At 41.2% G+C, this 26,545-nt stretch overlaps 1 protein-coding gene across 8 annotated transcripts in view; it reads right to left on the reverse strand.

The window, feature by feature from the left end:
* Window positions 1-4,883: 4,883 nt before the first annotated feature.
* corn (microtubule-binding protein cornetto) overlaps window positions 4,884-26,545 on the reverse strand; it is a 127,457-nt gene continuing 105,795 nt past the window's right edge. For 7 of the 8 annotated variants that reach the window (XM_076184873.1, XM_076184880.1, XM_076184876.1 and 4 more), the window contains 5 exons: window positions 23,397-23,597; window positions 22,337-22,527; window positions 16,950-17,319; window positions 16,276-16,431; window positions 4,884-6,622 (listed from right to left, as the gene is read on the reverse strand). In XM_076184873.1, the coding sequence (XP_076040988.1) occupies window positions 6,374-6,622; window positions 16,276-16,431; window positions 16,950-17,319; window positions 22,337-22,527; window positions 23,397-23,597 (1,167 nt within the window). In that variant the 3' untranslated portion in view covers window positions 4,884-6,373. Of the gene's footprint in view, window positions 6,623-9,648; window positions 9,680-9,847; window positions 9,922-16,275; window positions 16,432-16,949; window positions 17,320-22,336; window positions 22,528-23,396; window positions 23,598-26,545 lie in introns of those variants that run through there. The other variant, XM_076184879.1, reaches the window with a different exon arrangement.

The following is a 26,545-nucleotide window of genomic DNA, read 5'->3' on the forward strand; positions in this document are numbered from 1 at the left end:
CTTGTCTAAATCCAAATTGGTTTGGGTTTAGTATAGATTTCTCTTCCAGGTGTTTAACTCATTTATTTTTTATCACTTTTTCACATATTTTAGCTACTGTGCTTGTTAGGGAGACCGATCTGTAGTTAGTTGGATTTTCCTTGTTTCCTCCTTTATATATTGGTACAATATTTGCATTTTTCCAGTCTTGTGGTAACTTTCTGTCTTTGAGCAAGCATTTGATTATAGTGTGTATTTTATCTGTTAATTCTTCTACGCATTCTTTCAGTATCCAATTTGCAATTCCATCCAGACCATGCAATTTTCTGACATCAAGGTTTATTATTTGGTTGCTGATTTCTTTCTTTGTTACAGTTATTTCCTTCATTGGAGGGGAATTCTGTCTCTCTATTCCCTCACAGTCAGGTGTGTTCTCAATTGTGAATACCGATTTGAAGTGGTTGCTCATAACTTCTCCCATTTCTTGTTTTTCTGTATATTCATGACTTCCTTGGTGCAGCTTTTCTATTTCTTGTTTGTTTTTTAGTTTACCGTTCACATATCTGTAAAATAGTTTCGGTTGTTCCTTGCATTTTTCTATTATTTCCTTTTCATAATTTCTCTTTTCTTCTCTTCATATTTTTACATAATCATTTCTTAGTTTGTTCTATGTTTGCCATTTGCTTGTTTTTTTTGTCTTTTTTCCATTTTTTCCATGCTTCGTCTCTTTTATCCTTAGCTTCACTACATTTTTTGTTGCACCAGTTCTTTATGCATGTTCTTTCTTGCTTTTGTTGTGTGTGTGTGTATCATGTTATTATTATAATTAACATTATATGAGCAGCACTGTAGCCACTGTTAATAACATGAATGGGTCATGTCAGGAAATAAGTCTCGCCTATGTTATTGAGGAATAAATAGTTTGCGCTGTGAGGTAGATGTGGGCAACCTGGACCCAAGGGCATGCCGGTGACGACTATCCAAAGTGGAGCCTTTTTTTTTTTTCATTCCTCACATTTCTGCCTCTGGTGCCCTTACCCTAGGCCTGAGTGGTGTCCCAGTGGAAACCACATGAGGCCTGGTGGCCCTCGACCTGTAGGTAAGATGGTGGGTGAATCGGAGGCAGTAACCAAAACGACAAAAGTGGAGACTTTTTTCCAATTTCTCACATTTCCGCCTGTGGCGCCCATACCTTTGACCTGAGTGGTGTCCTAGTGGAATCCGCGCAAGGCCTGGTGGCCCTCAACCTGTGGGTGAGATGGTGGGTGAACTGAAGACAGTGGCCAAAATGAGCCCAAAACATAAACATCTCAAAGGGGAACCATGTATTTTGCTGGTGTGGTTTCAATAAAGTCCTCTGTCTGTAGTTAGGCTTATTTATGTACAAATTTTCTTCCATTACTTTGTAATTGAACATTTAGATAATTGAAGTGTATATAAATTTGCATTTTAATGCTTTTCTTTTGTTTGTGTATGTGGGTGAATTTATCTATATATTTTTTTTGCAAGTTACAGGAGTCAAACTCGGATTCATACTTTTTTTTTCAGTATGTGTATGGTGAGCTATTCTGGTATATGCTAGATTACATAAAGAATTCATTATTTACTTTGTTCTATTTTCTAGCATAAACTAACATCCAATTTTAAGAAATATGTGACAGTATCATGGAAGTTTACAAATAATTTCTTACAGTATATCTTTTCACCCATTACTAACTCTGCGAGGTACCCAAGCATGACAACTGAGCATAAGTTTAATATATCTAATACTCTCAGGTAGGTTAAAATCCTGAAGACAGAGGACCTTAATTCGAAGTATGAAGACAGGTTGATGTTCACCAACAAAAGCTTGTAGCACATTTCCCATTTCTAAAGTCTGCTGGGGACAGGATCCCATGACTACAGAGGCCCATCAGGGGTCGAAATAGAAAGGAAAGTCCCCCCATCTTTATACAAGAGGTTAATTAACCCAATAAGATAACCCAGGCTTAATTTCCTTCCACTAACTCTCCCATGTTTGTGCTACCTCATTCACATATTTAATCTTATTTTGGTTTTCAGTCTGGCACACAAGGCTATGTTACTTACTTTTACTATTTCATTTGAGAAGCAGCTACTTTGGTTACTATATTCTATACCTCTGTAAGAACACCTCAACAATGTGTCTAACATTCACATAAGTTTAACTTCTCTTCATTTGTCATTTAGGTTCTCATTATATGACAGTAAGAGTATTCTGACATTTGCTGCTAACTGTGGAGGATAGAGAATGAGAGGTGGTAGCAGCAGTGGGAGGTGCTAAGAAAATGAGTGATGGGTGGGAAAAATAGAGGATAAATAAGAGAAGATGAGGTAAAAGTAGTTATCAAAATGATGAAAGAAGGTAAGGCATCTGGGTTAGATGAAAGTCATGCAGCGTGTCTGAAGAAGGGAGGAGTGGAGGTGTGCCTGTATAGTTCCGCTTTACAAGGGAAACGGGGACAAATGTGAATGTAGGTTTCAGAGGGATCAGTTTGTTGAGTGCACTTGGAAAAGCTTATGGATTTTGAGAGGATTAGGAGAGGAACAAAGGGAGTAATTGGTGAGGAACAGTGTGGGTTTAGGAAAGGTAGGGTTTGTGTGGATCAGAATTTTGTGGTAAGACAGATACGTGAGAAAGCTCTAGCAAAAGGTAGGGATGTATTTTGGGCCTTTATGGATTTGAAAAAGTCTTATGACAGGGTAGGCAGGAAAGCACTGTGGGAGGTTTTGCAGATACATTGGATTGGGGGAAAGCTGTTAAGGGCAGTCAAGACTTTATACAATAGTAGTAGAGCCTGTGTTAGAATAGAAATGGAGAGCATGAGTGGTTTGAGGTAAAGGTGGGACTGCATCAGGGATGTGTCATGTTGGATGACATGGGTGATGGGGTGGTGTGGGAGGTAAAGGAGAGGGTAATTGGCATGGAGATAGTTAAAAAAAATAATGAGAAAAGTGGGAGGTGAGCCAGTTGTTGTTTGGTGATAACACTGTGCTAGTGGTAGGGTTAGAGGGAAAATTAAGGGAGTTAGTGACAGAGTTTGGAAAGATGTGTGATAGGAGAAAGTTGAAGGTAAATGTGAGTAAAAGCAAGCTGATGAGATGTAGAAAGGGGCATTATGGCAGTGAGCTGGAAGTCTTAAAGGAGAGGCTGGAGAAAGTGGATTGTTTGGATATTTGGGGTCCCATGTGGTGGGAAAGGGAGGAGTGGAGTCAGGTAAATTGTAGATTGAGAGAAGCAAGGAAGTACCTTGAGGGATTAAAAAGTGTCATGAGAAATAGGTATTTGGGAATGGATGCAAAGAGGAGATTGGGGGTAGAGACTTGGAATTTAGAAAGGCAGAGAGGAAAAGTTTGAATGTATTTACCTAGTTTGAGATGAAATGTCTGAGAAGTATGGTAGGGGTTACTAGATTGAATAGTGAGAAATGGTGAGGAGAGTGGGAGTGGAAAAGTAGATGGCAGATAGGGCTGATAAGAGTATTGGGATGGTCTGGATACATGGAAATAATGAGTGAAGAAAGATTATTAAAAGAGGTGTATAAGGTAGAGGTAGAGTGAATTTGAGAGGATGACCAAAGATGCAATGGATGGATGAAAGGGGCATTGAGCAAGAGGGTAATGTCTTGAGAAAGGAAAGAAGAATGCAGGAGATTGGAATGAGTGGAGAATGGCTGTGTTTAGACGATACTGTTATACACGGAAGGGAGGGGTGGGGGATTGGGGATGCTATGTGTGAAAGATATTTTGATGCAGCCCAAAGGGATTTCTCCCAGTCATCTCTTTTTCTGCATGAGGAGACATAGAGAAGGGGGGGGGGATCACCGATTAAATAAAGCAGCCCTACTATGGATGTACTGTGTCTTGCTGCATTGCTTCTGACCCATGGCAGTGGGTGGGATACAGGGATGATCCATCATTCATGAGGAGCTAACACGAGTGGGAGGAAAGGGTGGAGGGGAGTGGAATGGGTGGGAGGAGGTACATGCCTTTGACTTGGCTACCTCCCATCTCATGGGGAAAAAGCTTTTGGTATATAGATAGGAAATTTGAAAAATAAAAGACTCACCAAAGTCATGCCTACTCAAATGAAGTAGCAAAAGTATGCTAGTGAGAAATATTCAGTGTGCTGCCACCGTAAAGCCACATGCACATAAGGCGACTTTACTTGCCACTCCAAGTAACGGTGACCACTCACCACTACAAGTAACAGTGACTACTTGCCACATGACAGTAGCTGCTATGGAGCCAGTCACATACATACATATACCAAGGCTTTTTCCCCCTTACAAGTGGGGGGTAGCCAAAAAGAAAAAGGCACAAAATCATTCCCACCCATTCCATCCCTGAATACACTCCACACCCCTCCACCCTCCCTCTTATCTTAGCACCTCCTGTATGACGGGTCATCCCTGCACCTTGTCCACTGCCCTGGGTCAGAAGCAGTGTCGCAAGACACAGCACATCCACAGCAAGGCCGCTTCATTAAATCGGCGACCCCCCCTCACACAAGACAATTTTACTTGCCACTACTTGTACCAGTGACTTGACTACCTACATATCAGTCTATTAGTCTTGTGCCTCTTATGCAGACATGACAAGGTTCAGGTGGCAGGTTTTAAACTGATTAGTCCAGTTAGTATGTACTGCAGTGGGACAAGAACTGTTGGACAAGCTTGGAACTTCGGGGGAGGTGGGGAATGGGTATGGGAGTGTGTCAGGATGTGGAGGGGATGCCTGGCTGGAAGGCAAACACTGATGGGGAAACCGTTTTATTTAAGACTGTCAGGTCAAAAAACACGAGGAAAGTTGACACGGAAATACCTTTGGCTTTAGTAGGCATCCCTTCTAGTTTACAAAAATAATACAAAGGTGAAGAAAACTCCTTTCCCTTACATAATATATTTATTAAAAAGCTAAGTACAAAATATTGGCCAGATATTTATCAATGAAAACAAAATGGTCGCTTCGAATTAAAGGAATTTTATTTTATGCAATATAAAAAGATAATAAAAAATAAAAATAATAATAAAAAATAAAAATCGGTCCACTGATACCCTACATCATACAACTATTTACAATGATTTTGTGTTTTCTTAACAAAATATAATGACCATGGGAATACCCATTTCTGCTGATTGGATCTTGTTCCATAAAAATGCAGATACTCATTTGTCAACAAGTATTTGGAGAGAGAGAGAGAGGGAGGGAGAAGAAAAAGGAAAAGAAAAGAAAAAATTATCATGGAAAATATTGTACAAGAATGAATCTTAACTTGCCACCTGGCCTTTTGAATTGCATTAAACCAAACCATCCTGTTCACTGGAGAAAATATAAAATGAAAGATAAATGAAGAAAAATTATTGTTGTTCTTAACTCTACAAACACAAATGAAGACATTGTATTGAAACTCCTTCCTAAATCTATGGGTTAATTATAAATACCTTATTCACAGAAATGTAAAATAAACTCCTAATATCTGTCATTAAATTTCATTCTAATATCTCAATTCTCTTTGCCTTTGGTCAGGTAACTACAGGGGTGACAAAGTATGAATGCCTGCCTACTTGCAAATCTTTGTGTTCCTGTTCCACAGGAATACCAACGCTTAAGTGCTTTTGGAGGCATTTCATAAGAGATCAAGACATCTCATTTCAAACTTTTTCACCACTCTGCACTTCCCATAAAAAATAGAATATCTTTTAATACTAGCAATGTAGCCTTTGGTAAATAACTGTTGTGCCAGCATACAACTTAGGTATGAATGTACACAGGCTATGTGTCTCATGCACTAATGACTAAACAAGAATGTTGAATGGTGTGGCACGCCAAGAAAATGGGCAGGGAAAAGAGGAACGTTCCCCACCAACATGATTATACAGTGATGACAAATATGATACCCATCACTATATTCCAGCTGTTATATAAAGTGGTGAATATACGGTAACACATAAATGTGTGATTACTTTCTGGGTAAATAGGGGAGCAAAATACTCTTCAAGAATACCATGTGCACTTCCAAGCCACTGTGTAGCTATTTACTTTGGTGGGTGTCCCTTTACATTCAATAGGTTTTGCCTACAAGCAAATGTGTATACTTTCTCAGCATTAAAGCTATCATTAAGCTATCACGTCACTCCCTATTCTGAAAAGTATAGACCTGTTTCTGCAACACCATTCATATGAGGCCTCTATGTGTAGTTGTTCCCATATTTTCAAGTCTAACAGGAGATTTTTTTTTTTTTTTTTTTTTTAATGTTCATACCTGTCAAAAATTTAAGTGACGTATGTTTAGGCACAATACACAACCTGTATGGGGGTAGTGAGTGAAAGGATAAAACCAAGACTACTCGCAAAGGATACAGAAACCAACAAGTTAGAGATGTGTCTCTCCCTTGAGTCCTGTTGTGTTTAACTTGTTGTTGCTGCTACCATTAATAGTTGTCTGTGGGTTAGCATTGAGGTCTCGATTATTGAGAATGTTGCCATAGCTATTATTAAGTCCTTTGGTGGGGCTGTTTAGGATATTTGGTGTGGTTGAAGTTTTCTCCATTGTGGCTAGGTTGGAGAGAAGCTGTTTTAGTGCAGGGCTGCTTGCAACTATGTCTGGAATGCTCTCCAGAGTCTGTTAAAGAAAAAGGACTCAGTTAATTAATCAAATATACTATTCACATCAAATAGAATGAATGATAAAAAAAAAAAAAATCTCCAAATTTCACTTTCAAATAAACAAGCGAAGCTGCGAAAACTAAGTTCAACAATGCTCACATGTATCAGTAACTGTCCCACCTAACCAATGAACTACTGATAAAGTGGGGAGGCAAGGTGTAACAAAGGAATACTCTCACAACACTTTTTACTCCCATCACATCTGTCCCTTTCACTTCTTCCCATTCAAACCATAACCTGCATCTCCTTTCTTTCTTAATAATACTGCCAGTCCAGGGACCAATAATAGGTATATACATGTGGTGGTCCTCCAAAACAATGTAAAGACTTTTCTTTTTAGCACTCTTTTTCAAAGCCCATAAAGTTCTCATCTCCATTTAGAGTTGAGACTCCAAGGGGGCTGGCAGTTGACAATAGGAAAGACTGGACATACAATGAGAACCATACAAAAGCTAAAAATTAAGCCTACCCCCACCCATGAAGCCGATGGAGCAACCCACAGATACCATCACCAAAACAGTAATGTAATATAATCAGAACTTTCCCTATACGTTCTACACTACTACTACTACAGAAAATAGGAAAATAACAAAAGAAATGTGGAAAATAAAACTAAGACATGGATGCTATCCCTCCCTTCTCCAACAAAGACATAAAGAGGGGTACTAAAGAAATTTAACAATTCCATGCAAAGACCCAGATAAAATCTCAAACATCCATCTGAAACACCTCAGTCCAAATGCAATAAGGGCCTTGACTTACTCTTTTCAACCACGCCTGGTTGTACAATAGAATTACAAATTTTGGGAAAGAGCCAAGATACATACATACATATACCAAAAACTTTTTCCCTCCTCACAATGGAGGTAGCCAAAGTCAAAGGCATAAATCCACTCCCACCCATTTCATCCCCACATACTCCACCCCCATTCACCACCCCTCCCTCCCTCTTTTCTTGGCTACTCCTGGATGACAGGTCATACCTGCACCTTGCCCACTGCCCTGGGTCACAAGCAATGTAGCAAGACACAACACATCCACAGCAAGGCTGCTTCATTAAATCAGCGACCACCTTCTCTATCCCCTCATGTAGAGTGAAGACAGAGAGAAATCTCTTTGGGCTGTATCAAAATATCATTCATACATTCTCCCCCACCCCACCCAGAAATCATCAGGAATACTGCTCACTCCAGACAACCCTGAATCAAAAAGTGCCTACCAGTGGAAATAAATGGCCAAACCCAAGAACCCTAAAATCCTAGGCCTTTTGATGGTCATGATCTTCAGCCCCCACATCAAAGCTCTGACAGTAAAAATAATGAAGAAAATAAACCTACTATAATCAATCATAAGCATGGGGTTTGGACAACAGAAACTATAAGTCAATATACAAACAATTCATGAGAACCACACTGTAGCTTGATTCTGAACAATTAGCAAAACAATTTACAAGTTATACAAAATAAGGTACATAAAATAATAACACACACTACATTTCACAAGCAGAAATCCATACTATTCAAACATCTACAATAACTTTCCATCTGTACCACACAATATGACCACACAAAAATAAATTCACTCAGTTCACAAAACAAGCTCTTCAAGACTAACCATCAAACTCTACTTTACTGAACCCCCACCATACATCACCCCCACATGAAAATCCCTCCCATGAGAAGAAAGAACCACATTTACATGCTTGTGATTCACCACATTCTGGAACCATGGGTTGAACTTATGATCAACAGTTATTACCCTTCTGGATAAGAGATTGAAGACCATATACTGTCTGATCTATGGGTAATGTTGTGACCCTAGCCCTCCCCCCCCCAAACTCCTTGACCACCAGGGTTGGAGTGCCAACTCACAGTGCAGCAATGTTGAAACTGTCTCAGCCTTGGGAATGAATCAAACTGACTGCTGGATCAGTTGTGAACAGTACCACTGCAATGTCAAGCTGTGTTTTCAGTTCACCACCCAGCACTAAGTACCAGCCTACAGAAACAAACTGCCCCTGATGCAACATTACAGAGAAGACATCAAATAATTAATCTTTTAACTGCCCCACCCTAGCCATAACCTGCCATCAACATAATATTTCTTCCTTGAATGACTTATGGGCCATTCTAGTGGCTTTTGCCTTTTACTTGTGTGTTTATATATTCACCCTGCCCATCCATGAAACCATCATCGAGTAGCATATCTCTAAAGTACCGGGTGGATGTTTTCCTGAATCTTGGAATGTAACCTCCCTACCAATACAATAATTCCTTATGGAAAAACTTAATCAAAATATGTGATCATGAGATGCACCTGTTCAGTAGTTAACTATACGTACATATACCAAAAAGCCTCCCCCAACCCACACTCATCAAACCTATGGAAACTTTGTTGACCCTCCCATCTTAGCTCTTCATGGAAAGATTATCCCTATCTCCCACTACACTGCTTAAGTCAGAGGCAACGCAGCAAGACCCAGCATTTCCACAGAAATATAAATACATTTACAGTAATTATACATATACAAAAAAGACCCTTTCCCCCTTATAAGGGGGATGGCCATGCCTTGCACCTATCTCACACCTATCAAACACCCATTTGTTGTTCTTTTTATCATAGCTCCTTGTGCATAAATGATCATCCCTGTGCCTTGCCCACTGCTTGGGTCAGAAACACTACAGTAAGACACAACACCTTTCCAACAGGGTCCAAATCCATATATATACATAGATAAATAAAGTTTTGTCCTCCAGTATCAAGTCTTCCAGGCTCTCACCATAACAATTTTGTTGTCTATAGCTGCACAGTATTTACAATGGCAAACTACCGTGTTCTAGTTCTAAACCATTCAAAAACATCTACAGTAATTCTGCATGAAAGTATAGCAGTTGAAACCCTCTCCATATTGATAAATGCAATGCCAATCAGCACAAACTGACCTTGGTGATTTTGTATTATAGGGCTGCAATTCTTGATGCCGCCTGCGGGTAGCATTTAACCGTTTCCTTCGCTAACAAAGAATTAGTTTTGTACAAAAACTGAAGTTGAACAGTGTTTTACCCAAAAATCTTTGATTATAAACACAACTACCATTTTGCGTAAACAAAATAAAGAAAAAAATAAAGAGATTCACAGCATTGCTGACCTGTCGCTACAGCGCCACTCAACACAAACATACCTTGGTGAATTTGTATTATAGGACTGCACTGAGTCTTGATGCCGCCGGCAGGTAGCATTTAGCCGTTTCCTTATCTAACAAAGAATTAGTTTGGTACAAAACTAAAAATGAAGTGTGAACTCCATACAAACTTTCTTCATATACACATTTAGCTGCCATTTGGTGTATAAATGTGTGTGTATGTATGTATGTATGTATGTATGTGTACATATATATATATATATATATATATATATATATATATATATATATATATATATATATATATATATATATATTTCAATCAATCAATCCACTATGTTTAGTTCTCTCTCAGATTCACAGCTCCCAGGAAACTAGTCATAGCAACTGGTTCAGCCCATAAGTAATTCAAAGAAGATATTTTCTGTTGCTGTCTGTAATGAGTGAGTGGAGGGCAGTATATCATATATAATGTGCTCTACATCTGTGCTCTGGTTGCATCTATGGTTATTGGCATCTGATGCCAGGCTGATTTTCTGTTGGTAATGTTTTAGTGCAAAGTAATAATTAGAATGTAGGTATATCTGAGCAATTCTTACTTGTCTTAGGATTGATTTCTCCACTGGGTTGATTTCTAGAGCAGTTTGGTGAAGAATAGAATTTGTGAGTCTACTGAGAAGTGTTTTTGTAATCTTAGTGTGCATGTGTTTATGTACAGAAGTATTGTGGGGTACTGAGGGTAGGTTTTTGTAGATATTTGAGTTGAATACTGCTGGAGTTGTTTTTGTGCTGCATTTGGTGGGGCTTACCTCCAGGGCTGGGAAATGTTTTGTTGGTGGAACAGAATGCAGAGTATGCACAAAAAATGCATATCACAAGCATGAAACATGAATTCTCTTTTAATTAAGGCTCAAGGCTCTAAAGCAGACCATGGATGCTCTGAAGATATAAATGCTCTCTGCTGTAAATGAAACCTTGTTTTTGGACCATTTCCAATAACTTTTTAGATAGTTTGACAGCTGCAGAGTTGGCTATCATGCTGACACCTCAAGGGCATCCAATTTTACTAGTTCTGTGATCCAATTTTGTGCATGACTTGCTAATCAATATAGAACTGGTATAAATAATGAGAAAATGCATGTCTGGAAAAAAAAAATAATTGTAAGACTGATACGAAAGAAGTTTTTGGCAAAAGGTGGATTTCGAAGTGTATGACATGGCTGACAGAGAGGCAGGATGTGTTGTGGATATGTAGGAGAGAGGGAAGTCTGTTGAGGGCAATCAAAATTTTTCAATTGAGCTGTGGATGTGCTGTATCATGTTGCATTGGTTCTGACTCAGGGCAGGAGGAGCCAAGAAATGAGGGAGGGAGGGGTGGTGAATGGGAGAGTATGTGGGGATGAAATGGGTAGTAGTGGATTCATGCCTGACTTAGCTACCTCCCTTGTAAGGGGGGAAAAAAGCCCTTGGTATATGTATGTATGATGTATGAAGCAGAGCTTATGTAAGAATAAGGAATGGAGAGAACAAGTGGACTGAGGTAAAGGTGGGGCTGACCCAGGGTTGTGTAATGTCACCTGGGTTGTTCAATATGTATATGGGTGGGGTGGTGAGGGAAGTAAATGCAAAGGTGCTTGGTAGGGGTCTCAAGTTAGTGAGAGTGGAGGTGGGAAGTGAGCCTTCAACTGTATTCACCCATCTCATCATCTCATTACATCACAATCACAACTAAATGAACAGGAGAGAGAATTTATTGATATATATAAGGGCTAATCCAGTCGCTGTAGCCAGTTACCTGGGAGCTGTGGCTCTCCTGCAAGAGACATCTAAAGCAACAGTGACCGATTGATTTCCTTCTCATTTAATTTTGTCACCTTCAACACTTCTCTGTTTCCATCCCTATTCTTCCTGTTTCACTTAACCTCCACATTCAATTTCCCTTTTACCAGATAATAATGTGATAGTCCACTGCTCTATCCCCTGAATACATTTACATTCATCCATACATGGGTATTAAGAGGTCATGAGAACAAATTAAAGAAACCTACATGTCTAAAGGATGTGAAGATATATTTTTCCATATAGATGCAGAAATACTTGGAATAGCTAAGTGATATAACCCAAGCTGGAGCAACACATAAATTCAAATCTCATCATGATATTTGGAAATCAAGAATATAGAATAAGCTGAAAAGGTACATTATCTTGATAAGGTACATTATCTATGATAATGATCATTGAAAGGTACATTATTTATGATAAGTTGGAGACTAGGAGACTATTATCATTATCTATGATACGAGATCATTATCTATGATAATGATCATTGAAAGGTACATTACCTATGATAAGTTGGAGACTAGGAGACAGGATCCAATGAGCATTGTTCCTTTCCTGTATACTACAATTAGGTAAATACATATGCCAAAAGGCCTCTTATCCCTTATAAGAGAGATACCCAGCCAATACATGCATGCATACATATGCCTAGGGCTTTTTCCCCTTACAAGAGAGGTAGCCAAAATCAAAGGCATAAACCTACTCCCACTCAATTCATCCCCACATACTCCACTCCCATTCACCATCCCACCTTCCCTCTTTTCTTAGCTCCTTCTGGATGACGGGTCATACCTGCATCTCGCCCACTGCCTTGGGTCAAAAGCAATGTAGCAAAACACAGCACATCCATATCAAGGCCTCCCTCTCTGTCCCCTCATGCAGAAAGAGAGAAAACAGGGAGATATCCCTTCTGGCTGCATCAAAATATCATTCACGCATACTCCCTCACCTCCCCATTCCCCACCCACTTCCATGCATCACAGCATCATCCATACACAACCAATCTCTACTCACCCCTATCTTCTGTCTTCTCCCTTCCTTCCTCAACATTTATGTTCCATGTTCCTGCCCCACACAATGCTGTCGGCACAATTACTCCCTCATACAATCTCCTCTTAGCATCCATTCCCAAAGTCTATTTCTCATTACATTTTTTAATCCACCAATCTCAATCTACATTCTACCTCCACTCCTCCTTTTACCGCCGCATTCGCCCCCAAGTATCTAAAGCTATCCAATTCCTCCAGTATATCTCTCTTAATACTCACTTCCAATTTGCTGCCATCCTTTCCTCTTGTATATCTCAACAACTTACTTTTACCCACATTTATCTTTAACCTCCTTCTTTTGCACACCTTCCCAAACTCTGTCACTAACTCCTTAACATCTTCAGTACGGTTCAAAATCTCGCGGGCAGCATTAGCTGCCAGACGTACGATGTGTCGTAATAATACTCGCATCATAAAATATAGTCACCGCTTATATCGATCATTCTCTCTTTCACCCGTGAATTTTGATAACCATAGAAAATGTGATGAAGACAGTTTAGAGAGCATGTCATTACGCAGGGGCATACATATACCAAGGCTTTTTCCCCCTTCCAAGGGAGGTAGCCAAAAAGGGAAAGGCATAAAAACACTCCCACCCATTTCATCCCTAAATACCCTCCACACCCCTCCCACCCTTCCTCTCATCTGAGCACCTCCTGGATGACGGGTCATCCCTGCACCCTGCCCACCGCCCTGGGTCAGAAGCAGTGTCGCAAGACACAGCACATCCACAGCAAGGCCGCTTCATTTAATCGGCGACCCCCCCTCTCCGTCCCCCTTTGCATATAAGGCGAGGACGGGGAGAAATCCCTTCGGGCTGCGTCAAAATTTACTCACACATACTACCCCACCCCCCACCCCCCCGCCCATTATAGGGGCAACTACAATAAATATAATCAAGACACCGATATGGCAGCCTCGCATATCCACTTGCTCCTCATGCCGCCTACGTATGCGACACCGTATGTAAGGGGTTAATCCCTCCTCTAATCCTGCTACAAGCAGTGTCATCAGCAAACAACAACTGGCTTATATTCCACTTTTCTCCATTTTCTTTAACTATCTCCAATCCCCAGCCCATTACCCTTACATTTACCTCTCACCCCACCCCATCCATGTAAAAATCTAACAGCCATTGCAACATGACACATCCCTGGTGAAGTCCCACATTTACCTCAAACTACTCACTCTCTCCATTTCTAATTCTAACACAGGCTCTACTACTCTCATAAAAATTCTTGACTGCTCTTAATAGTTTTCCTCTTATCTCATATCTGTAATACCTCCCAGTGCCTTCCTGTCTACTCTGTCATAAGCCTTTTCCAAATCCATAAAGACCAAAAAAATCTTTACCTTTTTCTAAAGCTCTCACATATCTGCCTTATTACAAAAATCTGATACACACAACCCCCTACCAGTCCTAACCCCACACTATCCCTCACCAATTATTCCCTCTGTTCCTCTCCTAATTTTCTCATAACCTTACCAAAAGCCTTCCCAACTACACTTAACAAACTAATCCCTCTGAAACTACTTTTCCCTTGAAAAGTAGAACTATACAGGCACTCTTCCAGTCCTCCTGCTCTCTACTCTCACCAGACAGTCCATCACTGTACCTCCCTTTTTTAGACACTGCATGACACCCATCTAACCCAGGTGCTTTACCTGCTTGCATCACCTTAATAACCGCTTTCACCTCATCTTTTTATTTCTCCTCTATTTTCCTCATTCATCACTGTCACTTTCTTAGCACTTTCCCTCCATATCCTCCTTCATATTTAGCAACTCCCTAAAATATTCTGCCCATTTTCTTCTTATGTCTCTTCCATTATCATCTCTCCATTTGCATCCTTTATCTTTTCTTGTCTACTTGATTTGCTTCCCCTTCCTAATTTCCTTCCAAAAAATTGTTTTATTTCTTTCAAAATTTTCTGTCATACTCTCAACCTATTTCATATCTGCTATCCTTTATCTTATGCTTTACTTCTCTTTTCTTTGTACCTCTCATATCATTCTCCCATCCTATTTTGCAACCAATCTATGAATGCTTGTTTCTTCTCTTTTACAACTTTCTTTGCTTCATCATCCCACCACTCACTACCCTTCCTTTTATTTCCTCCTGTCCTTCTTGTTCTATACATCATCTTTGCACACCTTATGACTCCCTCCTTGAAACATCCCCATTCCTCCTCCACTCCAAGGTCTGCTCTATCCTTCACTCCCTCCCATTCTTCTCTTAGCTTCTTCTTGTACTCCTTCTCCTTTTCTTTCTTATTTAAGCAGTTTACTCTAAGCACCTCCCCACCTTCTGTCCTTTTCCTCTTTCTCAATCTATCCTCCACTCTCAACTTACCTTCCACCAAAAATATATCTGATATTCCCCCACTCTCTCCCCTGAGAACTCTTCCTACTCTTCTCCTGGTTATCACTATATAGTCCATTAACAACTTCACTCTGGGCCAAAATCTCGCGGGCAGCATTGGCTGCCAGACGTACGATGTTGCGTCATAATACTCGCATCATAAAAAATAGTCACCGCTTATATCGATCGTTCTCTCTTTCACCCGTGAATTTTGATAACCATAGAAAATGTGATGAAGCCAGTTTAGAGATTATGTCAGTTACGCAGGGACAACTACAATAAATATAATCAAGACGCCGATATGGCAGCCTCGCGTATCCACTTGCTCCCCATGCCGCCTACATAGGCGGCACCATATGGAAGGGGTTAAATCCCTATCTTCTGCCTTTCCATCCACCATCATCTCCCGTGTGTACTTATGCTTGACTTTCTTCCTAAACAATGTGTTTGATATTATCAGCTCTTTCTAGAAACATCTCCACCATCAACTCTCCACTACAAATTTTTTCTGGCACTCCCCACTTCCCAACCACTCTGTCTATTGGTTCATATCCTACCCTAGCATTGAGATCTCCCAATACCACTGCATTGATATTTCTCCCTAAACCCTCTATCCATTCATTTAAATCTATCCAAAAAGCCTTTCTTTCCTCTACACTTTTCTCACTACCAGGCCAATTTGCACTTACAAAGACCCACATCTCCCTTTCCAGTTTCACCTTCATCAACATTAACCTTGAAGAAACCTCCTTACACTCTACTACATGCTTACCTATCTCTTCACTTACTAGTATAGCCACCCCTTCTCTCCCTCATCCTCTCTTCACTTGAGAACCTCCCAACTACACTGCCGAACTCAAACTCGTCCCTCCCTCTTAACTTAGTTTCATTCAATGCCAACACATCTATCTTCTCATAAATATACTGCCTATCTCTTCCCTTTTACTCTCATCTGTACCACATCCATGCACATTGAAGGGCCCAAACCTTTGGGTACTGGTTGGAAAACTCCTAGACCCTCTTACGCCTTTATCTTTTTTTTAGGAATGTCCCCTTTGGGGCTACAGGGAGAAAGATGCCTAGTCCTAATCCCTGTTCCATTTTTGTCGCCTCTTACAACTCAAGTGGGAAGACTTGGTGGCAGTATTCTTTCCCCCCACCACAGGGGATAACAATTTAATATAATCACAAATATCCAATGATAATCTGCAACCTACCTTGAGCACTTGGTCTACTGTTGTGGAAAGCACTCTATTACTCTGTTGCGATTCCACCTGAACTTCATGAATACTAGTGAGATCTTGTAAATGCCTTTCACTCAACTCGCTTATTCGACGGTCTCGTTCTATCACACTTTGCCGGAGGGATGCCACCTGTTAGAGATATACTTATGAATAAATAGAACATACATCTATACATATAAGGGCCAATGACATATACCTGCATGTGGTGATCCTGTAGGAGGGACAGTGAAGCTACCCATTTTCAAAACCCTTGATCAAACCCATCACCTGTATCAGGAAATGCAGCCCTGAGGGGCTGACACTCAGTCTTTGGTCTAGGCCCAAGATCTCTCTCTATCAACGTCAACATTATTTCATACATGGACAGCAGACGACTAGTAACTGCTCCCCTTCTCCTACCACTTTCAGCTGGTGATATGGAAACTGTCCCACAACAGGTCAAAGTTTCTTCCCAGTGAGGTCTGTTGAAGGGCCTAAAGACTATTGCCATTTTCCTCCTTTGAAGAGGAGTAGCCAGCCAAGGGATGCACCCACTCTTTACCCATCCCACTTAGACTGTAAAGAATAACTCTATGGTGAATACTTCATCACAGTTCCTCTTTATATACTAAAAACTGGGTGAAAACAAACACGTCGTTTCAACTTACTTTGTCACTTAGTGAAGCCACCTCTTGCCAATGACTTGCTTCAGGAACATGGTTGGGTGGAGCACTTCCCTGTGCTTCTCCAAGAGTCTGCAGAGCCTGATCTAGCTGCTTCTCCTTCTCTTCTAGCAATGCTTCCAGATGTCGGATGTTAGTACCCTGACGTTCCACCTCATCTTCTAATTTCTGGATTTTTGTGTCATTTTCGGACTGATTGAACTTGTTTATACTTTGGCTGGCCATTTCCAAATCCTTGTTCAGAACCATAATTTCTCTTCTGGCTCTTGCTTCTGAGCGACTCATTGTCTCATAATCTGAATGCTGCTGGTCAATGATTTGTTGCTGAGACCGGATCTGGGTGGATAGTCTCTCACTGAAAGTATTCATTAAAAATATTAGATGAAGACAGGGGTGAATGGAGAATGGTTGTATATGGCTGATGTTGTGATGCATGAGGTGGAATGGGTGGGGGGATGGGGGGTGAAGCAGCCCAAAGGGATTTCTCCCTGTCTTCTCCTTTTATGCATGGGGGGACGGAGAGGGGGGGTCACCGATTTAATGAAGCGGCCTTGCTGTGGATGTGCTGTGACTTGCGACACTGCCTCTGACCCAGGGCAGTGGACAAGGTGCAGGGGATGACCCATCATCCAGGAGGTGCTAAGATAAGAGGGAGGGTGGAGGGGAGTGGAGTGTATTTAGGGATGGAATGGGTGGGAATTATTTTATGCTTTTTTCTTTTTGGCTACCTCCCTTAAAATGGGGAAAAGGCCTTGGTATATGTATATTTGTATGTATAAATAAATAAGTTAACATATTTGCCAGAAGGTGTTTTCCCTCTCATAAATGGGTGCTTGTAATAAAACATACAACCACCCTACAACCATTCAAAAATCCATTTAGTGTCCCATCTTTGTACCTCTTGGATGAAGGGTCATCTTTATTCCAAGCTACAATGCTCAGGTTCCAAGCAATGCAACAAGACACAGCAATTCCACAGCAGAGCCCAACAGCTGGAGTTGGTTTACATCACTTCATTATAAAGCAACCACATCCCCCATCCTCCACCCAAGAAATTTACAGAGCAGATAAAACATTCCTGCAAGCTACCACATCTTTATTCGTTTAGAACTCTTATTTTTTGCACTCTCTCTACCTTGCTTGCTAGACATTTCTTTTGTATCTAATGGTCCCTTCACACTATCCATCCACCTTGTTCTTGGTTTCCCCTCAAGTTCACTCAATCCCTTTCTGCTTTTCCACACATTTTTGCTAGTCTTTCTTCATTCTTCCCATATGTCTTTCATCAACTATCTAACAGCTGTCATTCCACTCTCTGCCTACTTCCACCTCCACTCCCTGCCACATGTACATAAATACATATACCAAGGGCCTTTTCCCCCTTACAAGAGAGGTAACCAAAGTCTAAAGGCATAAATCCACTCCCACCCATTTCATTCCCACATATTCTACTCCCATTCACCACCCCTCCTTCCCTCTTCTTGGCTCTTCCTGGCTGATGGGTCATCCCTGCATCTCGCCCACTACTCTGAGTCAGAAGCAAAGCAAAAAGACACAGCACATCCACAGCAAGGCCGCTTCATTTAATTAGCAACCCCTCAAGCAGAAAAAGAGATGGGGAGAAATTCCTTCAGGTTGCATCAAAATATCATTCACACATACTCCCTCACCCCCCATCCCCCATCCACGCATCATAGCATCATCCATACACAGCCATTCTCCATTCACTCTAATCTTCTGTCTTCTCCCATCCTTCCCCAAAAGACATCCCCCTCTTTCCCAATGCCCCTTTTACCCCATCCATCCATCCATCTCACCCTTGGTTGTCCCCTCATGTTTACTCCATCCATCTCTGCCTTCCACACTTCTTTTACTTATCTTTTCTCACTCATTCTTTCCATGTGTCCAAACCATCCCAATACTCTTTGATTAACTTTATCTTCCAACTCCCTTTCCACCCCAGCCATCCTCCTCACCCCCTTGTTTCTCACTTTAACCTAGTAACTCCTACCATACTTCAGACATTTCATCTCAAACACATTTAAAATTTTCTCTTCCTCTTTTATGTTCCATGTTTCTGCCCCATACAGTGCTGTTAGCACAATCACTCCTTCATACAATCTCCTCTTTGCATCCATTCCCAAATGTCTATTTCTCATTACACATTTTAATCTCCCAGGGCTTCTCTCAATCTACACTTAGATCTACCTCCACCTCCACTCCTCCCTTTCCTGCCACATTTACCCCAAGTAACTACAGCTATCCACTTCCTCCAGTCTATCTCTCTTAATACTCGCTTCCAATTTGCTGCCATCCTCTCCCCTTGTACATCTCATCATCTTTTACCCACATTTATCTTCAACTTCCTTCTTTTGCACACCTTCCCAAAATCCATCACTAACTTCCTTAATCCCTCTTCTGATCCTCTATTTTCTTTAACCATCTCCAATCCCTGGCCCAATACCATTGCATTTACCTCTCACACCACCCCATCCATGTATACATTGAACAGCTATGGAGACATGACACATCCCTAGTGAAGTCCCACCTTTACCTCGAACCACTTACTCTCTCCATTTCTAATTCTAACACAGGCTCTACTACTCTTGTAAAAACTCTTGACTGCTCTTAACAGCTTTCCTCTTATCCCATATATCTGCAATACCTCCCACAGAGCCTTCCTGTCTACTCTGTTATAGGTCTTTTCCAAATCCATGAAGGTCCAAAAAACATCCTTATCTTTTCCTAAAGCTTTCTCACATATCTGCTTTATCACAAAAATTTGATACACACAACCCCTGCCTGTTCTAAACCCACACTGTTCCTCACCAATTACTCCCTCTGTTCTTCTCCTAGTCCTCTCAATCAAAACCCCACCATAAGCCTTCCCAACTACACTCAACAAACTGATCCCTCTGAAACTACTACACTAACATTTGTCCCCTTTTACCTTGTAAAGCAGAACTATACAGGCACTCCTCCAACACTCTAACCTCTTTTAGAAACATTAAACCTCACCAGCCAGTCCACCATCACTGTACCTCCTTTTTTAAATACTCCGCATGACACCCATCTAACCCAGGTGCTTTACCTGCTCTCATCATTTCAATAACTGCTTTCACTTCAACTTTTCTTATTTCTCCTCCATTTGCCTTATTCATCACTGTCATTTTCTTAGCACTATGCATTTCAACTACCTTCCCCTCCCTATCCTCTTTCACATTCCTGTGGATGTGCTATGTTTTGTAACACTGCTTCTGACCCAGTGCACTGAGTGAGATGCAGGGATGACCTGTCATCCAGGAGAAGCCAAGAAAAGAGAGAAAGGAGGAGGGTGAATGGGAGTGGAGTATGTGGAGGTGGAAAGTGTGGGAGTGGATTTTATGACTTAGTTTTTTGGCTACCTCCCTTGTTAGGGGGAAAGAGCCTTTGGTATATGTATCTTATGCTTTACTTCTCTTCTCTTTGTACCTCTCACATGATTCTCTAATTCCATTTTGCAACCAATCTGTGAATGATTGTTTCTCCTGTTCTACAACCTTCTTTGCTTCATCACATCACTCACTACCCTTCCTTCTGCCTTGAAACATCCCCATTCCTCCACTCCTACTTTTACTCTAACCTCCACTCCCTCCCTCACATCTCTCAGCTTCTTTTTATATTCCTCTTTTTTTTCTTTCTCATTTAAGCAGTTTACTCTAAGTACCTCCCTACCTCCTGTCTTTTTCCTCCTTCTCCATCTATCCTCCACTCTCAACTTACCTTCCACCAAAAAATTATCTAATATTCCCCCACTCTCTCTGCTACTAATATGTACATCCAAAACTCTTTCTACTCTTCTCCTGGTTATCACTATATAGTCCATTAAATCCCTATCTACCACTATTCCATCCACCACCCTTTCTCATGTGTATTTATGTTTGACTTTTTTCCTAAACAGTGCGTTAACTATCATCAACTATCTGGACACATCTCCACCATCAACTCTCCACTACAAATTTTTCCTGGCACTCAACACTTCCCAACCACTACATCTACTGGTTCATCTCCTACCCTAGCATTGAGATCTCCCAATACAACTACATTTATAATTCTATAAACATTTAAATCTACAGTATCTAAAAATCTCCCATTCCTCTACACTCTTCTCACTACCAGGCCCATATGCACTTACAAAAACCCACATCTCCCTTTCCAGTTTCACCTTTATCCACATTAACCTTGAAGAAACCTCCTTCCACTCCACCACCCACTTACCTATCTCTTCACTTACTAATATAGCCCTTCTCTCCCTCATCCTCTCTTCACTCCTGACACCCTCCCCAATACACTCCCAAACTCAAACTCGCCACTCCTTTTCAAGTTAATTTTGCTCATGCCAACATCCATCTTCCTTCTCACAAACATACTGCCTATCTTTTCCCTTTTACTCTCATCTGTACCACATCCACACACATTAAAAGATCCAAACCTTAGTGTTCTGGTTGGAAAACTCATCCCAGATCCACTTATGCCTTTTTTTTTTTTTTATAGGAATGTCCCCTTTGGGGCCATATGTAAAACCAAATTATTAAAAGGTACCCATTTCCTCCAGTCTCTCACCTATTTAAACTCACCTCTAACCACCACCACTAACAATAACCTTCTTACATCTTGTCCTTTGCCTATATTTACTTTTAGCTTTCTCCTCTCACATACACTCACAAATGCTGCCACTATTTCAGTCTATCCTCCAACTCAGCTACAAATGAGTTGTCATCCAGAAACAATAACTGACTCACCTCCCACTTCCCTCCGTTCTCACTCACTACCTACAACCCCTGGCTAGTACCCCTCTCACAACTAACATACATGCATACATACATATATCACTTACCATTTCCAAACCCCCACCCAGCACCCTCACATTCACCTCCTGTACTACCCCATCTATGCGTATGTTGAACATGGTAACATTACATAACCCTGGCAGAAGACCATATTTACTTCAAACCTCTCATTCTGTCTATGCTAGAATTTAAAACTTCTACTTGTAAATGAATGATGATACTTTTGCACTTCTGCTGTCCCTCTTTTGCTGTTCCCTTGAATCTGTCCTTTACCACTTCTATGACTGTGGCTCTTCTAGATTCCCATGGTGGGAGGATATGAATACTGCCCCTTTGTTCTCATGCATGTCATTAAAGGCAATTAAAAAGTATAAGGTGAGGTTACTGGGGATCTACTTTGTATTTTCCTATGAAAAGTCACCATAACTAAACAAATAAATTAGTAAATAAACAAGTTAACTGCTTAACCATACAGATAATACATGATTTTTCTCCTATTTGGGACTGAGGGGGCCAAGAAGACACAAGAAAGCATATACTTACATTTCATCGTCCAGTTCACTCATCATGTTGTCTGAGTCATTTTTGAGAACACAGCAGACTTTGAGGAATCGTGTTAGGAGAAAATCAACCTCTGTCACTTGGTCACTTAAGCTAAGAGTTTTGCTGGGTCCAGCACTACCTTCCACAGCTTCACAACTTTCTGACCCTTCTGGAGAATTTCTTCCTTCAACCTGTATAGTGCAAATTTAATTATCATGTGTTTCCCTATCTTCAGCGGCAACAATTTAACATTTTCATGTCTCTCCTCACAATCGGCCACAAGTGCAGTGTTACCCAGGATATGGGACCAATGATAGGTACATGAAGTGGTTCTGCATAATGGACATCGAAGTAATTTCCATGCTTTTCATCTTCAAAATCTGTCTCATTCTCATCCCCACCAAGAACTGCAGCCCAAAAAGGCCACTCAGTTTTAAGGCTTGGCCCAAGATCTCTCCTTATAAACTTTGATCCTATTTCCTCTAACTTTTCACACAGGAAGAGCTGACAACTGGTAACCATTCTCCTCCTCCTCCTACTACTACTAAAGATATGGAAATATTCCCACACTAATACAGTACAGACATCAGTCCAAAGTTCTTTACCAGAGAGGGCCCAAAGACCACTGTCAGCTGCTGTATAGCTGCAGATTTCCACTCAGTAAAACTTGAGACAAGAATTGTTATCAATCACTTGTTATTTGTGGATGACACTGTACTTGTGGCTGATTCTGACAACTGGCAACTGCTCCCCTCCTTCTACTACTTTCAGCCAGTAACAGAAACAGTCCTATACTAATACAACATAGCCAACAGTCCAAGGTTGAGTCATGGAAGGGCCTGAGGACTGATACTAGTCACTGAGGAGCTGCTAGTTTCCAGTCAGTAAAACTCAATACAATAACAATTATTATCATCAAATGACTTCAAATCTCACAACTCAGTGGTATTACTATTCTAAATCCTGAAATACATGAATGACTAGTCAAAGGAAACCTATTACTTATACTAATCTGGACATCATGTTATACTCTAAAAATGTGTTCTTAAAGTGCTCTGACCTGTGAAGTAGATGCAGCGCTATTGAAAAGCGTTGGAGTCTTACGAGGTCCTCCTTTCATGGCATTGAGCAGAGCAGAGATAAAGGCAGCTGTTTTTCGTGGCGAAGGCATTCGCATTGAAACTTTGAATGGCGAATTGCGCTCTGGGGTAACATTAGCTGAAGAACCACTGCTGTCTGACTCACTTGGAGTAACAATCATCTGAAAAGAAAAATAATCAAATGAAAGAAATTACCCTTTCATCCCATCCATCCACCTCATTCTCTGTCTTCCCATCAAGTTTATTCCATCCACCTTCACTTTCAACACTATTTTTACTAGTCTTTTTCACTTATTCTTTCCATTGCCTAAACCATCCCAGTATTCGTTTGCTTCAATGATGGTGATTCTGTTGGCAATATCAAATTCATTTTTATTATATTGTCCCCTAGTAGTCATATCTATAAATTACAGTTCATGTTAGTTTCACTTTCCTTCTAAACTGTGGTTTTCCCTTTTCTTAGTATCCACGACTTTATATAAAATGAATGAAAGGACGACAGATATGTGAGAAAGCTATAGGAAAGGGGAAGGATGTTTTTTGGGCTTTTATGGATCTGGAAAAGGCTTATGATAGGGTAGACAGAAAGGCACTGTGGGAGGTTATGCAGATATATGGGATAGGAGGAAAGCTTCTAGGAGCTGTCAAGAGTTTTTATGAGAGTAGTAGAGCTTGTGTCAGGATTAGAAATGGAGAGAGTGAGTGGTTCGAGGTAAAGGTGGGACTTCATCAAGGATGCGTTATGTCGCCCTGGCTGTTCAACTTATACATGGATGGGGTGGTGCGAGATGTAAATGCATGGGTGGTGGGTCAGGGATTGGAGATGGTTAAAGATAATGGAGAAAAGTGGGAGGTGAGCCAGCTGTTGTTTGCGGACGACACTGCGCTTGTGGCAGGATCGGAGGAGGGATTGAGGAAGTTGGTGACAGAGTTTGGGAGAGTGTGTGATAGAAGAAAGCTAAAGATAAATGTGGGTAAAAGTAAGGTGATGAGATGTACAAGGGGTGAAAGTGGCAGTAGACTGGAAGTGAGCATTAAGGGAGAGCAACTGGAGGAAGTGGATAGTTTTAGATACTTGGGTGCAAATGTGGCAGGAAAAGGTGGAGTGAAGGTGGAGGTAGAATGTAGATTGAGAGAAGCGAGTAAATGCCTTGGTGGTTTAAAGAGTGTAATGAGGAATAGACATTTGGGAATGGATGCTAAGAGGAGACTGTATGAAGGAGTGATTGTGCCAACAGCACTGTATGGGGCAGAAACATGGAACATAAGAGAAGAAGAGAGAAGGAGTTTGAATGTGTTTGAGATGAGGTGTGTGAGAAGTATGATGGGGGTTACTAGGCTAGATAGAGTGAGAAATGAGGAGGTGAGGAGGAGAACAGGGGTGGAAAAGGAGCTGGGAGATAGGGTTGATGAAAGAATATTAGGATGGTTTGGACACATGGAAAGAATGAGTGAAGAAAGACTAGTAAAAGAGGTATGGAAGGCAGATGTGGAGGGAGTGAACATGAGGGGACGTCCTAGGATGAGGTGGATGGATGGGGGTGAAGGGGGCTTTGGGGAAGAGGGGAATGTCTGTTGAGGAAGGACGGGAGAGGACAGAAGACAGGGGTGAATGGAGAATGGTTGTATATGGATGATGATGTGATTGCATGAGGTGGAATGGGCAGGGGGATGGGGGGTGAGGTAGTATGTGTGAGCAAAATTTGACACAGCCCGAAGGGATTTCTCCCCGTCTTCTCCTTTTATGCAATGGGGGGACGGAGAGGGGGGTCGCCGATTTAATGAAGTGGCCTTGCTGTGGATGTGCTGTGTCTTGCGACACTGCTTCTGACCCAGGGCGGTGGGCAGGGTGCAGGGATGACCCGTCATCCAGGAGGTGCTAAGATAAGAGGGAGGGTGGAGGGGTGTGGAGTGTATTCAGGGATGTAATGGGTGGATATGATTTTATGCCTTTTCCTTTTTGGCTACCTCCCTTGTAAGGGGGAAAAAGCCTTGGTATATGTATGTATGTATCATTTAATGGGATCCGATGCTTTCCTCCCTCCAAGTCACTGTGAATACTTGAACCAAGTTCTTTTCTCAACTCTCTGGGAGCTGAATCATTTGTCTGTTCATTCTCTCTGCCAACTGCCTGGGTGTATGCTTTGGGTTGGTCACTCCCTTTATATGGGGGAAGAGGTCTTTTGTTAGACTGGATGGGGCTAGGCATCCTGATCTCTATAAAATTATCCTATCAGAAGTCAAGGCATAAGATGGTCTGGGAGATTTCCAACCAGGACCCTAATACAGTAAAAGCTCTTTTAACCGGCACGAGTGGGACCAAAGACGTGCCGGAAAGGGGAAATCCCGGTTACGAGAAGGAATATTAAAAAAATACATTTATTGCCTTTATTCATAGAGTACTTAAATAAAATTCATTCAATGGCTTCATTTTTGTTGTTTATTTATTTACCAGTATATTCATATTTATTTATCTTTATTTATTTTCATGAAATCACGTATGTCTCTTTGTTTAGAATGTTTGTCTCTCTGCATTAAAAATTCATTTTGAAGACACTGAAGAGACATCACATTGTGAGTCCCCATGTAGGTGCACTGCTCCGCAAACTTGATAAATGTTGCCAATCCTTTAGCGGCATCCTTCCACATTACTCTTGGCTCTGGGTCATCTTCCTCTTCACTATCAGCCTCTGTTTCCTTACCATGCTTCTCCTCAATCATTGCCTGAATGATTTCGTCATCAGTTAGTGTGGGGGTGATAGCTTCATCATTGTCGACCTCCATCCACTCCTGAAGAGCTTCATCAGTGATGCTAACCTTAGCACTACCACACATATCCTTCAACTCAGCCATCACTGCCTTTGTTTCACAACGAAACCTTCAAAATCCTCATCTCCTGTCAGTATGTGTTTGTATGTTGAGAGAGTTGCTAATAGACAGTCGCACGCTTAACATCAGGTGTCTTATTACAGTGGGCACTGGGCCTGATGGAGCAGCAGGATTTGTGGGAGATGGCGGGAAAGATGCGCGCTACCTCTGGCGGCGGCGGGAGTGGCGCGGGAATTTTAAATGTTATTTTTTCGAATTTTTACATTTTTATACAAAATTG

Source organism: Oratosquilla oratoria, chromosome 5, assembly GCF_046742065.1.
Source record: "Oratosquilla oratoria isolate Oo_2021 chromosome 5, ASM4674206v1, whole genome shotgun sequence".
Classification (NCBI taxonomy): Eukaryota; Metazoa; Arthropoda; class Malacostraca; order Stomatopoda; family Squillidae; genus Oratosquilla; species Oratosquilla oratoria.